The 14,273-nt window shown below is 43.0% G+C and overlaps 1 protein-coding gene across 1 annotated transcript in view; it reads left to right on the top strand.

The window, feature by feature from the left end:
- The first annotated feature begins 13,825 nt into the window (after positions 1 to 13,825).
- TAF4 (TATA-box binding protein associated factor 4) overlaps positions 13,826 to 14,273 on the top strand; it is a 36,713-nt gene continuing 36,265 nt past the window's right edge. The window contains exon 1 of the mRNA XM_058850705.1: positions 13,826 to 14,156. Within this exon, the coding sequence (XP_058706688.1) occupies positions 13,841 to 14,156 (316 nt within the window). The 5' untranslated portion in view covers positions 13,826 to 13,840. The remainder of the gene's footprint in view (positions 14,157 to 14,273) is intronic.

Genomic DNA, 14,273 nt, shown 5'->3' with positions numbered 1-14,273 from the left:
ATTGCCCCTGGCTGCTGCGGTAGAGCTGCTGTCACGCAGCGCGGGGAGAAGGGGATCATTGCCTTCCCCGTCACTGAGCAGCCATGGCTGCCGCTGCCCAAGCCCCTTCGCCCTCCGGTGCCGCGGTTGGTGCTGGCGGAGCCGCGGGTGTCCGGCGGGCCCTGCCCTGTGCGGGTCTCCCCGCGCCTTTGTTCTGCTGGCCCTGCTCGGGTCACCCCGGCGCGGTCACCCCGTGGCAGGCCGCAGCTGCGGGATGGGACCGCTCCGTGCGGCGTCTCCCGGGAGCTCCCCGGCCATCTGCGGGTCAATGAGAGACACCCGGCAGCATCTGGCAGACACGGCCACGGGAGGTGAAATCGCTCACCAGCGAGAGGGTGGACGGGGATCAGGCAGGGCAGTTGCATTTCGGGCGGCGGGTCAGAGTGCACAGATCTCACTAATTTGTGTGACTCAGATGAATAAGATTCAAGCCCGGCAGCCGGGGACAATACAGCGGGAGCCATTGTCTGAGTGCAGGGAGGTTCGCTGGAGCTGCAGACGCCCATGCCTTGGTTACATGCCTTCCATCAGCGACACGGGAGAACGCAGTCCGCAGGTTTATCCCCGCATCCCTGCACACCGTGGCTCGGAGAGCTGTTCTCCCAATGCCCCAAGCTGTCTGCCCTGTGACCTTATCTATTTTATGGTTCTACTCTTCATGCTGTTTATACAACCTGGAGAGCAGATCTCCCCTGCCTTAACAGGGCAGATGCTTCCTTTCCACTCGTACATGCACATGTGTGCGGTCTTTTCCGTGTTAAATTGTTCTAGCATGGAGTTCCTGAAAAATATAAAGGAAAAAAAATATATATATTAATTGGAAAAACAGTAATTTGGAATAAGAAACTCAGCCCTTATAGTCAACCTTTTTAGATTTTTACCTCAGCCTTAAGTATAATTTACAGTGGGAGAGCAGAGATTCTTTTTTTACTGCAGTAAACAGTGCCCTTTAGCGGGCAAATTGCTGGTTAGAAACTTCCCTGCTGAAAAAACTCTAGTTCTTCTGTATGAGGAGTGTCTAGTTTAGAAGTGTGGAAAGAAATAATAGAAAAAATTGAAAAAATGTGGCGGCTCAGTTTGGAGCAGCCACAAAAACTTATTTATAATGAAAAAATTATGTCAATAGTGCAGGCAAAGGTAAAGAAACCCTCTTTTGGTTTACATCTTCCAACTCCACAGTATGTTTAAATTGATGTTTCTTATTTCTACTCTTAAAATGTTCTTTAGAAATAGTAAATGGGGCTCCAGGTTTTGCAGTTCAATTAATTTTTTTCATTATGCAAACCAAAATGTTCATAAGCACCTGTAAGTTCCTGTTCCTTGTTACTTATTCAAGACAAGGTGTTATTAGGATTGTTTTATTCATTCACCTTTTATTTATTTTTTTATTTTTTAATACCAGGAAAGAAAGAGACAGTCACATGTAGCAATACAGTGATGTAGATCCTGCAGGAAGGCTAATTAAAGCAGTGTGGAAAAAGAAAACTACACCAAGAAGGCATGACCTATGTACTGGTAAGGAGAGATATGCAAACATACAGAATTTTAGTTATAATCACCACAGCCACAAATCAGCCTGCTTCTGGAAGATACTCTTATTGTAATGAATTTCCTCAATATCTCGTGTTTGACAACAGTCAGAGATAACAAGCGATCAGCAAGAAGAAATATGACACCTGACATTTTAAGTGGCCTGTTAGTATTATTTATTCTGCTAAAAAATACAGTTCCTCATGCACTAAATGTTGGAAGGGGGAACCAAAGAGCGTCTTTCACTGTGTAAATTCATGAGAAGTGTGCTATCCTGGGCATCCCTCATATGAAGAGGGAACATTTGGCTTCATATGAAGATGCTGACTGCAGTTATTCTGTAGGAAATTTGGCAGAGAGGCACCTTGTGGTCACAGCAGACACAGGATTCACACAAAAGCCTTTTGGGCTACAGGTACCTGTGGTCTTTGGAGAGTGGAGGTAGGGTACAGTCACACCATGTAACAGCATAGCTAATTTATTTACAGGAAAACCTGTGTTGCCAGAACTCAGGAGACTCCCGTGGCAGCTGGAAGGCATCTAGAGGCATTTGAGAGGGTACCCACCCATGTATCTAAGCACATTTCATAGCAGGTAAAAGAGAAACCTGTGATTCACTGCAGTGATGAGAATTTGTGGGGTGTGTGATGGTGAGAGAGAACTTGTGCGGTGTGTGATGGCCACATCCATGGAAATGTGAGCTGAACTGACTCAGGTGAGTTCTGGCACAGTTAAGGACAGGCCAGCAGTTGGCAGGACACCTGTAACAAGCTCCAGCTGCGGGAGGAAGGCAGCCAGGCACTGCCTGCTGAAGCATCACCTCTTGCACCTGGGGACAATGGGATGTGTTTGCAGTTGGTGGCAAAAAAAAGAGAGGAAAGAAAAAAAACAAGCATGGAAAATGGAGGAACTGAAAATGGAACAGAGATCTGAATTTGGGTGTGGCGAACAAATGATACAAAGTAAGAGAGAAATGCTTGAGCCCTAGTGGAAGAGAAGTTAGAGCAGTAGTTTCAAAATAACATTATGGTAGCTGTAGGGAAGGAGGGAAAGATCACCAAGTACAGGACACAGTTCTGTAGAGGTGTGGGAAATAAGCAGTAAAGAGACCAGGAGTGAAGGAAGGACTGGAACAGGATGGAGAAACAGAAAAGATTCAGGAAAAATGACAAGGAAAAAAATGATCCACCCTTGTAAAGTTTTTTATTTTACACAAAGAAAAGCTGATGAAGTAGAATAAAGAAAAAAGCATGTAAATTCAACTGAAGGAAACTAAAATGATGGGAAGAATGGAGGGTGGAGAATGGAATAAGAATAAGAAAAATTGGAAACATTAATAAGTAGAAAAAATGGAAGAATTAGTAACCTGTACTTAGGTAATGTGGGCTTTGTAAAATTAATTTCTCAATTCCCCACAGTCTAAGAAAAAGAGATACAATGATACATGGAGGAAATAGTGTTTCATTACATTAGCTTGTCTCACATTTCAGGAAAAGGGGTCTCCTCAAAAAAAAAAAATCCATCAAAACAATAAGTGTTTTCTTTTTTATTTCAGAAATAAGTACAGAGACTGTAACACCTGTAATGCTGTTCTGTCCTCTCTCCCCTTTCTCTTTTTCTCAGTTTTGAGCCTGTGCCTCAGGGATTTTAATTTTGACATCTTTCATTCCACCCCCATGTATCAAATTTAACGTCAGTATAACTTCTGGTTTTAAATTAAGTATTTTTAAAAATCTCATCGTTTTAGGCTTATGGGGGTTTGGCTCTCTTAATTAGTACCTTGACTGTGTATTCAGTGGCACTGGCATAAATCTGCATTTTTCCACTGCACTTCTCAGCAATCCAAGACCATTGCACAGTAAAGACAAAATATATTTTACCAGTGAGGAGGAGATGGCAGAGAGATTAAATTTCTTATCCAGACCCACAGAGTTTTTGAGCATGAAAGCGAAACCACACTTTGGGCACTGTTTATTTGAATGCTCCAACTGTATGAAATACAAACATAAGAGGAAGAAATGCTCACATGAGTTTGGCTGAAAACAAACCTATTTTGTGCAGATACAGTGTTTATGATGCATGGTGTCAGTATCTGAGATAAGGAATTACCTACAAAGATTAAAAAAGCAGCATTTTCTATTCCTTTCTAGAAATAACAGGCTCTTAATCTACACTTTAATCAGCTTTATTGTAAATACACTCATGTTAGAATGATACATTTTGATTTTCTTGTTCTATTAATGCAGTCAATGCCACTTTTCATACTGTAGTCAGTTATTCTTTTCCCTGAAAAATCGACCACTTTCTAAAAGGTAATGCAGTTTTCCTGCTGTAATGCAAAATGATATTTTCTTTTTGTACTTGTGAAAATCCAGCAGTAAAATTACAAAAACATGCTGGAGAATTTTTCTGTTTGTGTAGCACTTCCATGTGGAAGATTCAAATTACCAGTCTGACTTCTAAACTCTTCATTTTTAAAAGATATATCAATATATCCACTTAAATGGGTAGGATAAGCCAACAGTGCTGTTTTGACCTGCCCAGTCTTTGCTGTTTATATGCCATGAATCTACTCAAAAGTTGTGTTTGATTGCCTGAATCTATCAAGGTTAGGAGTCACTTTTGATGCAACAGAGTAAGGAGGCAACGTAAATATACTTGCTTTTATAAAACTAAATCTTGGACATGTGTAACATCTTTTATTGGGATGAACACAAACTGCTATTCCAGACTTTCCACAGCACACCACTCCACCAGTGTCTACTTTATAGAAATGAGACTAAATCCCACACTCAGTATTAGACATAAGACTGAGCACTCAGCCCAAAATACTGCCTGCTCTTGCAGTTCACTTTGTCATTGAAGTTTTGGGGAATGAAGCAGTTAAGGAAGTGCAAATACCTTTTATACCAAGGCTTTCTGGATCATGAATCACAAGATGAAGTTATCCTGGCTAAGAAGGTAGTGATTTATTCACAGATGTGGAAGCTGGATATAATTTTAAGAGATCCTTTCATGAAGATAGTTAAATGGATAGTCTATGTGACACAAAAAAGGTTGACACAGCTAAAGTTTGCAGTTTGGTGACAAAAGTTGAAGGATGAAGACTTAAGTCAGACACATTCTAAAAAAGGCATTGATGCATCAATTTCCCATTGAAAAGAGTAAGAGGATTCAGATCTAAGTTTAGAAATAATTAAGGCATAAAAAGATACAGTTGTCTGTCTAGGAGAGTGGGGAGCACTGAACAGTGCCTAAGATACTGAGTTCCATTAGGACAAATTCTGACTGTGTTTTTTGCTGCATAGGCTGCTTTGGTTTGGAATATGTTGCACTGAAGCGAATGGCAAACCTCTTTGTATCCTCACAGATGCACTGATGCAAGGGCATGGGGTAAAAGTGGGATTTCATAAAGTTCTTCCAGGCATGAAGTGTGAAAAAGGTATATTGAAGACACACTGAAATGAAAGAAAAAAAAAAAAAGGAAGTAATAAATGGAGAAAGAAAGCAAAAAATTGGCTTATAGGGATGAAATCCTGTGGAGGATTAGTCTGCAGGGGGAGATTTTGTAGAGTTCACATTTATGCATTAATTGGGAGAATAAGAATCTGTGTATTAAGCTTCATGCCCAACTTACCGAGGCTGCAGTGATAACCAATGATCTAAATCCACTTCTGGGCTGAAGAGAGCCCAAGTTTACAACCAGACTGTCACAACTGACCTACTTGGTACTCTTGACAGTGTCTCAGTAGAAAGACCAAGGAGCAGATGGGAGTACAGCCTGATGCATCACTCTGGTACCAGTCTTTTCTGAACAAAATCAAATATTTTTGAGAGTACAAAACATACTGAAGAGCCCTAGATGTTGCAGACCAGAAAATGCCACCATTGCCTGGACAGAAATCTACCTTCACCAGCTGGGTTTGGCTAAAATTCCAGAAAGCTTGGCAGCAATGTTTGTTTAAGGGCTTCTCCTTCCCTCCCTGAACTTCTCTCTCTCCAAATTATTGAACACATTACAGCTATAAGTACTGAGCACTATTTCCTTGGCACTGAGGCTTCAGTGGGCTTGAACCAAGAGCCAGCTTCACAGCTCTTGCTGTGCAAATCAAACCATAGGGCAACAATGCACATCACTGAGCTGAGAACCTAGAGGGAAGAGTGTTTCATGAGATATTTTAGTTCAGAGACCTCATTTCCATTCATTCTTTACAGTGGACTCTTCTGCAGCCAAAGAATCTCCCTCTCCTTACCTGTTTTACAAATGGGTTGAAGATTCAGCTTCTTTCTGTTCAGTGAGGGAAGGGATCATTTTTCCAGCCTTGGCAGTGTGCTGTTCTTTTCCTGCACAACATCTGCTGCAGTTTTCATGGCTTGAATTGCTCCTGGACTCGTTTTAAAAGGCATGTTTCAGAAATGTCTTTGAGGATATGAATTATTAGTCATTGTTTTATCTTCTAGGGTGTTCTTCATTTATCTTTGTTATTTTCCTTTTTAAAATTAGACTAAAGAGGCTTTGGAGTTTAAAGTTTATAGGTTTTAATTCAGGTTTAGACTAAAGATAACAAGAATGGTAAAATAATTCATAGCAATAGGATTTTAGTGCAGTTTCAGTAATTAATTTTTGTATGACAATAAACTGGAATTTAATCTTCGTCTAACTCATGCTTCTCCTTACCACTGTAGTATTTATGTACACACTTTTCACATACACGTGACAATTCTGACATTTACTGTTCCAAAGCCTTTGCATTATTTGTACCTCATACCTCATTTCTCCATCATTTCATGTATGACAAGGTGTTTGATATTTAGTGCACTTTTAAACCACATTTTTTTGGTGTAAAGTAACTAAAAAAGAGATTTGGCTTTTCAGTTTTCTCACTTAATTTTGATTAATATGTTTAATTTTTTTCCAGAACACCTCACATCTTCATCTTGGGCTCTGTATTTTACTCAGCAGCATCCTCAACATTTACTCTGCCTATGACACCTTTCCAAACTTCCAAAGGCTGTTTGGGATGCACAGTTTCCAGTAGGACATTTTGAAGACAAAAGATTTGTGCAAGTTTAACTTGGAGCATGAACTGGTCTGAAGAACAGTGTCAGCTTTGTTACACTTGTGTGGTATTGGAAGAGTACTGCAAGGTACCCCTACAAACAAAGGTAGGTAACAGTAAGGAACAACTTAACTCCCTTGGCCCTCCATCCTGGTGTGTCATTTCCTTTGGGCTGGAAGTTTTGCCCATCTTGTCTTGTAAGAGATAAAAATCTTTGTCTGACTTTCTTCAAAACATGCACTAGCTTCTTCAGGCAACTATTCAGTTCCCGTATTTAACTGAGTTATTTGATTTGTTTGCAGTTTCCAAAATGAGCAAAAGCTCATTAAAGGAATAGGGGCAATTCCGGAACTCTCTCTGATAGTGAGAATATATTTTAGGCAGCATAAGACAGTAGCCTATAGTGTGGAATCCTATCCCTAAGTATTTAGACTGCTGGAGAATCCAGAAAAAAAATAAACTTGTCTAATAGCCTTTCTATCTGTGTTTTCATTAACTCTGAGACAGCTCAATAAGGAACCTATGGCATGATTTTTGAAATTTGTTATTTTTAAATATTATCTGTTATTACAGAGGATTCATTAAAAAAAAACCACAAAAAATAACAAAAACTCATCAAAATCTTCCTTGCATACTTTTGCCTTCCAAATGCACAAAAAGTTTAGATAAAATCTCATTTAATTACAACCAAAACAAACCTCCTGTACTAGACTGCTTTCATTTTTTTTTTGTTAGTGATGATGTTTCCATGCCTCTTCTGTCTACACTGGCTTTCCAGTTCAGTGTCTTTTGTGCCTGTTTTCTTTATAATCTCACTAAAGTTGGTCAGGAATTCTATTGTCTCCTAAGGCTTGGTAAGAGCATTTGACAGACTGTGAACTAGAGATGGAGTAGGTAGAACAATTGAGCCATTTTTGTCATCTGAAGATGACTTTCAGACCGGTTTGCACACGTGATTATTCTTCCAGTTCAAATGTAAAAGAATCTGGATTTTGCCCTATGCATTGAACATATACTGAAAATTTTACCAACTTTACAGCCTGTTAGTTTCATTTGATACTATTGTTGAGCTAAAAGGTGTGTATTCGGGCACACACAGAATCTTCATTTGAAATAACTCCTCTATCTTAAGAGAGGAACCATGGGGCTACTGAATTATTTAGATAAAAAGTCCAGCTCTGCTCTGTAAATTACAGTCTCTATCTCATATGGGATATGAAATTCCATAGGACAAAGGTTTTCATCTACAGCAACCACTGTTCTATAACTGGTGTGCCATTGGCTGTGCCTGTTCTTGGCACTGACCAAGAACAAACAGGATGAGGATTCATCTTTGGTTCTTTCACTTATTTTTATTAATGTATTTTTGAAGGCCAGTGAGTGGAGGGAAGTGTATAAAGAAAGAGGATAACACTGATTGCCGTAACTGGTCAATAATGTGTCCAGCTCTGAATCAAGAGACGCGGGAATCCATTACTGGAGTATTCATGGTATCATGTACCATTAGGTTGTCTGAGGATATATTGTTGATAAAACATCCCTGGCAGGATCATCCTTTGCTCACAAAGGCTCACAGAAAAATCGAAGCAAAACCCGCCAAAGTCACCTCTCACTTAAAAGAAATATTTCAAACATATTCTAACAAATCCTGGCTGGAAAATGTGCAAATTGGATTTCCAGTAATGAGACCCATCAGTAGGCACATTTTCTTGACATATTCTGTCTTGGAAATAGTGATTCAATTTTCCAAAAGTCCTTTAATTTGCTTAGAGAGGAAAGCATTTTCATTTTGCACAGTCCATTTTAATAATTTGCTAAATTCAAAATATGTGAAATTGCTGAAGGTGGTTGTAGTGACCAGAAGGACCTCTAATCTTCTAATAATATTTTTCTTTTTCCCATGAATCATGTAGGTTTATACAAGAGATTTTTCAGTACCGATAAAACACATAAAACACAAATTTTAGTTGACATTCCTGCTGCTTGTCTCTTCCACAAACAGAATTCTGGAAACTTGCTAGTGATTCCCTTCAGAAGATTTGTTTTAGAAATCTCTGTTAACTGCTGGGGTATGTGGTTAAAAACTTACATTTTCTCCTATGAGTAAAGTTCCTTAGGAATTCCCTTACAGATGAGTCTGGGTATTGATACTTCCTATCTTGACAGTAACAAGCATGATGAACCAGATGAGGAGCAGTTGGGAAGGAAAAAGTTTTCCACAGCTCTTTTATGCTGTAAAGCCTTGAAGAGTTTTAAACAATAATCCTTTATCCCACAGTATATTCTCCAGGCTCTTTTGGCTACCGGATGTGTGGACTTTGGAATGCCTCAGGAGAGCTACACAGAAATAACTCCTGTGGGAATTGCATGTAGCATATTCTAGTGGCAGAGTATTCTGCCCCAAAAACACTCAGGAGAATGCCAAGGCAGTGTGCTCAGCTAACTTTTGTTTTGAAAACCAAGCTCATAAGCAGTGTCCCTCTAACAGACATTTTCTATGTCTTTTTTATTTAATAACTAAGTATTGTTAAATACCTTGGTTTTATAAAGAGGATATCCCTTTAGTTGTCACATAAAGTATTTATTCAATCAAGTATATTTTATGAAAAGAGTTTGGTTTTTTCCTGCTCTATTTCTGGTGTTCCAGTAATTGTTATGCAGGTACAAATACTTATTTTAAGTGGGTGCTTTTGTCATTTCTCTTTCCTGGAAGCATCATGTGAGGTTTCTGTCCAGAACACTGAACACTGAACTGCAGGCTGGTGCTTCTGTGGCTGGCAGAAAGAGTCCAGTACCCATGAGGACAGACACTGTCCTTCAGTGGAAATATGGGTGTAGGTAGATATGATTATCATAAAATAAGAAGGGACTATACTCTTGCTCTCCAAATCTATCGTTCATCTCTTTTTATTTTACAGTGCAAGGGTTAAGACATTTTCCTGCAGCATACCTTACTTAATTATGAATATTAATCCCTATTAGGAGCATTAGGCTTCCTCAGGGATTCACCTAAGGACAACTGAAATACATGGGATGAGTTGAAGACCAAGATTTTAACAATATTTTGAGATTTCATGGAGAAGATAGTCAAGAGTGTAGACTACAAGGGGCACTGAAGTTGCTTTATTTACTTACTGGTGAATGTCTGGAGTAAAAACTGATAATCCCTAAAACTCAAAGAAAAATACTTAAACCCGGAATATTTTTCCTATAGATTGTCAAACATTTGTATTCCGGATGCAAATGGAGTCTTGCTGCTTTTGCTGATCACTTGCTAGTGGAGACTGACACCCATTTGCAGAAGAATCAGCACACAGACTTTCAAGGTTACCGGTGTCGAACTTCTGCACAGAACTGCAACATCTTCAACCAGGACTTCATTCCTTTGCTTCTAACACTCTCTGCTTACCAAATTATCCATTGAACTCCTGTGCTCCTCCAAAGGAAAAAAATAAAAAAAGGAAACGGGGTACAAGGCAAAAAGGTAGGGAGGGATACTGGCTACAAGGTTAGTGCAGCTTTATGAATGCCCAAAATTTTGGGTTTTGCTGAACACTTTCCAGTGGAGACTGACACAGTGAGTTTTGTCATCTTGTTTGACTGAGCTTTTGAAGTCAAGGTATTACTGGCTAAATCCCAACTTCCAGTGTTTCAAATGATCCTGGGTGAGGAGCAGAGAGAGGGGCAGGAAAGAAGAACAAGAAATCACCCATCAAAACAGTAAGTTTTTAATTGATTTATTGTCAGACCTTTAGTCTTCTGATGGGTCAGTTAAGACTAAAACCATCCATAGGCTTCTCTGTTCTGTCCCTTGTCACCCCAATCCATACCTCTGTCAGATGTTTCTGTAATGAGTTCTAGACTAAGTTCATTTTTAGAAAACAAACAGAAGGAGAATGGCATTACTTTAACCTGAGACAGTCTCTGTGTCATGATCTACATTGTAGATCTAGGGGGGAGGAATAAGTATTTGAAATAATAATATATAATAATATAATCACATAAAGAAAGGAGGTTAAAGGAACTGACAATTCTCCATTTTTCCTGGATACCTCCTGCTATCTTCTGCTCTTTGACACACAGGGAACCCATATGTGCCTGTAATGTTCAAGATCTTCTGACGCAATTGATGGGTGCTGATGGGTGAATTCCACAGCATTCACTGTATATTGAGTCTAACCAACACTAATAATTACCTGTACTCCATTGCTAGAATTCTTGTGCAAGTTGCTCTTTTTATATCGTTTGAAATGGAGTAATACAGCACAGAGGAGCTGGAATCCCTATCCTGAAGAATTCAGTCTAGAAACTTACTTCCAATGTCAAACAAGAGACAGAATGTATGAAAAGATAAATTATTCAGTAATGAATCCTACACACTTATAATGCACAAGTTGTAATGAATCTCAGTTGCTCTTGTAATTTTGTAAAGTTGTTTACCTAATATGGTAGATGTGCCATATGGTACACTAAAGAGAGTGTTAGAATGAGGACGTGAAGATTTTGAGGGTTTTATTTCTAGTTCTGTAGGCATCTGTAAACTACATTCAAGCTGTCCTAGAATGTGAGCAGAGGAAGAATGCAGGCTGCTCTGCCCCTTCATGCTGACTGCTGCTGCCACCTGATAACATCCTGCATATCTTCCTCCCTTGTTCCTCAGGCACTGTGGCCCAGCATGGGGCTGTACCCTGGCTAGATGCCATCAAAGAAAAGTCTTTCAGCCACTCTGCACCTTTAGGTTGGCTTGGCTTAAGTCAAGCTTTTTCACCCTTAATAAATCATTTGAGCAGCTGATTAACTCTTCTGCTGGGTAGGGAATGTGACCAGGCTTCTGTTCCAGAGAGTTCTTTGGTATGTTGCTTATAGAATTTCACCATAGCTAAAACTAGCAACGTGCTTGACTGTGGCAGCAGCAGAGGTTGGGACTGCCCTGCTCAAAGCAGCATTTCTGTCTTGTAAGAAACAGCCAACATGACCTACACTGATGTCTGTAAAATCACAGCTACTTTGCAGCACTGTAATTTGTCAAAAATTGATAAAATGGGAGTTAAAATTCATACAGATGAAAAGGGCAGTTTCTTGTTCACCCTTGTGTGTCAAGTGATGACTGAGAAAAGCATTTGAGTACAAGAATAAAATATTAATATAAAACTCAGAGGATATAGGCAGTCTCTCAGGGTGATGCCACAGGGGTAAGTGAGTGGAGCCTTGGGAAAAGCTTAACATTGTAATTTTTAGTTATCAGCCAGAGTCTATTGCAGGTGAGAAGAGGACATAGAAACTAGAAGAATAATGTCCCTCACTATGAACTGAATTTCTAGGATTTTTTCTTTTAAGGTACTTGCACTATATTATTTGGGGTCTGGATATTAAGAGCAAATAATTTCAGTTTTTATGTGAATTTTTGGCAAACAGCTTCTCTCTTGTTATATGTTTGCATATTTGGGGAGGAGATGAGAACTGGACAGTACTTCAGCACTGTTCCTATTGCTCATGGGGTCGAGTGTCAAGCAGATCAATTTAATTCATGTTAGAGTACTACAGGTTAAGAGATCAGCACAAATATGTGATGGGAGAAGTGTTGACACGCACATCTGGGCAACTCTACATAGAGAAAAATTCGGATATATTTAAAGTGATCCGCTTTTCACAGATAACTCATGGCTCTTGCTCTTCCAGGTCTCCACCAGCCTCCAGGCAGCAGCTTTCAGGTCAATCAATTCCCCAGAATCATCAACCAGCAGGTGCTGAGCCTATCCCACTACAAGAGAGTTCCAGCCTCTAATGCCGCCCATTCCCAAAACATAAGAGCAAAGCTTATTTTAAAATCCTGATATAAGAGGGGCTATTTTAAGCTTGCTACCCCTTAAAACTTGAAAGTTAAGTTAAATCAGGCATTGGACAAAGTTGCCCAGAGAGGTGGTAGAGTCACCACCCCTGGAGGTGTTTAAGAGGCATCTGGATCTGGCGCTGGATGATGTGGTGTAGTGGTTTAGGGGTTAGAGTGGCAGTGCAGTTGGACTTGATCTTAAAGGTCTCTTCCAACCTTGATGATTCTATTCTGTGAAAGATAAATCGCACCAGCTGATAGTATTGTTCCAACTGCATCTGGTAATACTATTCCAGTAATTCAGTTTTCTGGGGAAACAGCGCCTGGCAGAAGAGCGCATTTATTGAAAGGCGGGTTGTATTTTTACGTTATTTACTTCCTTTATGATGGTTGCACAACAAGGTCAAAGTGCAGCTGCCTCCCGTAAGCGATCATGTCCACCTGCAGCCAGCGCGGCCCGGGCCCGGGGCTGCGCTCCCCGCCGAGCGCCGCTGCGGAGCGCGGCTCTCCCCCAAGGGTTAAGCGGCGGCGGGGGTGTAACGCGGGCTGACACACGGGCGGGGATCGCCCCGCCGTGCCGGCTCGCAGCTGCGACTGGACCGTTCAAAATTGCCGTCTCCCTCTCTTTTCCCCCCCGCCTCCCCTCTCTCTCCTTTTCATTTTCTCTTTTCCTTTCCCGGCGCTGGGCTCGCAGCCGGGCGCGCTTTTGCCGGAGCTGGCCCCGGCCGTGCTGAGTCAGACCGCGCCCGGCGCCCGCCCCCGCGGCCCGGCCGCACCGAGGGGCTGCAGCCCCCGGCTCGCCCCGCCAGCGGCGGCGGGAGGGAGGCAGGCGCGGGGGGCTCCTCCTCGCCCGCTGCCCCCGCCCGGGGCTGGGCGTGTGCTCCGCCCGCCCCGCCGGTGGATCAGTTACACGCAGCTGGCACAGGTGCGGGGCGCCCTTCAGACTCGCGCCGGCGGGGGAGACCCGGACGCAGGGAGCAGCAGGGAAAACATGCAGCCATTTTGGGCCGAGGCAGACAAAGAGCCGGCGGCGGCCGCGGCCGCCCCCGCCGCCCCGCGCGGCTCTCGAACCCCCCGCACCCGCAGCGCGGCCGCCCCGAAGGGCCGCAGCCCCCGCCCGCCCGCGGCCGCCGGGGGGCCGCCGCCGCCGCCCGACTCCCAACTAAGCGTTCGCAGCCATTTGCACGGCCTTTTATAGCGCGGGCGCCGGCCAATCAGCGGCGGGCGGAATCCCTGCTCGGCCGGTGATGTGCGGGCCGGGCGCTCGCGCGTGCGCGGTTGGGCGGGGGGGCCGAGTGTGAGCGGGGCGGGGGGAGGAGGGAGCCGTGAGAGGGGAGGGGGGGGAGGAGGGAGCCGCTCACAGGAACCCTCCGAAAAAAAGATGGCGGCGGGCTCGGATCTGCTGGATGAGGTTTTCCTGAACACGGAGGTGGATGAGAAGGTGGTGAGCGACCTGGTGGGCTCCCTGGAGTCCCAGCTGGCGGCCTCCGGCCACCACCACCAGCACCACAAGGCGCAGGAGCCCCTGAGGGCCGCTGGGGGGCTGCTGGGGAACCATGTTGTGAGCAGCAGCAGTAGCAGCAGCAGCCCTAGCCCCAGCCCTGGAGGAGTAGTAGTAGGAGGCAATGCTAATGCCCAAACAGAGAGCAGCAGCGGCAGCAAGATGGGACTGAGTGCCCCAGAGATCACAAAAGCAGGTAACGTGGGCAGGGGTGGGGGGCTCTGAGGGAGAGGGGCCCTCCCCTCCCCCCACTCCCCAGCTCCCGCTGCCTCCTTCCCTCACTGCTTTCCCCCCTTTTCCCTCTCTCCTCCTT

Source organism: Poecile atricapillus, chromosome 15 (assembly GCF_030490865.1).
Source record: "Poecile atricapillus isolate bPoeAtr1 chromosome 15, bPoeAtr1.hap1, whole genome shotgun sequence".
In the NCBI taxonomy this organism is placed as follows: Eukaryota; Metazoa; Chordata; class Aves; order Passeriformes; family Paridae; genus Poecile; species Poecile atricapillus.
This window is presented reverse-complemented; position numbering and strand designations above follow the sequence as displayed.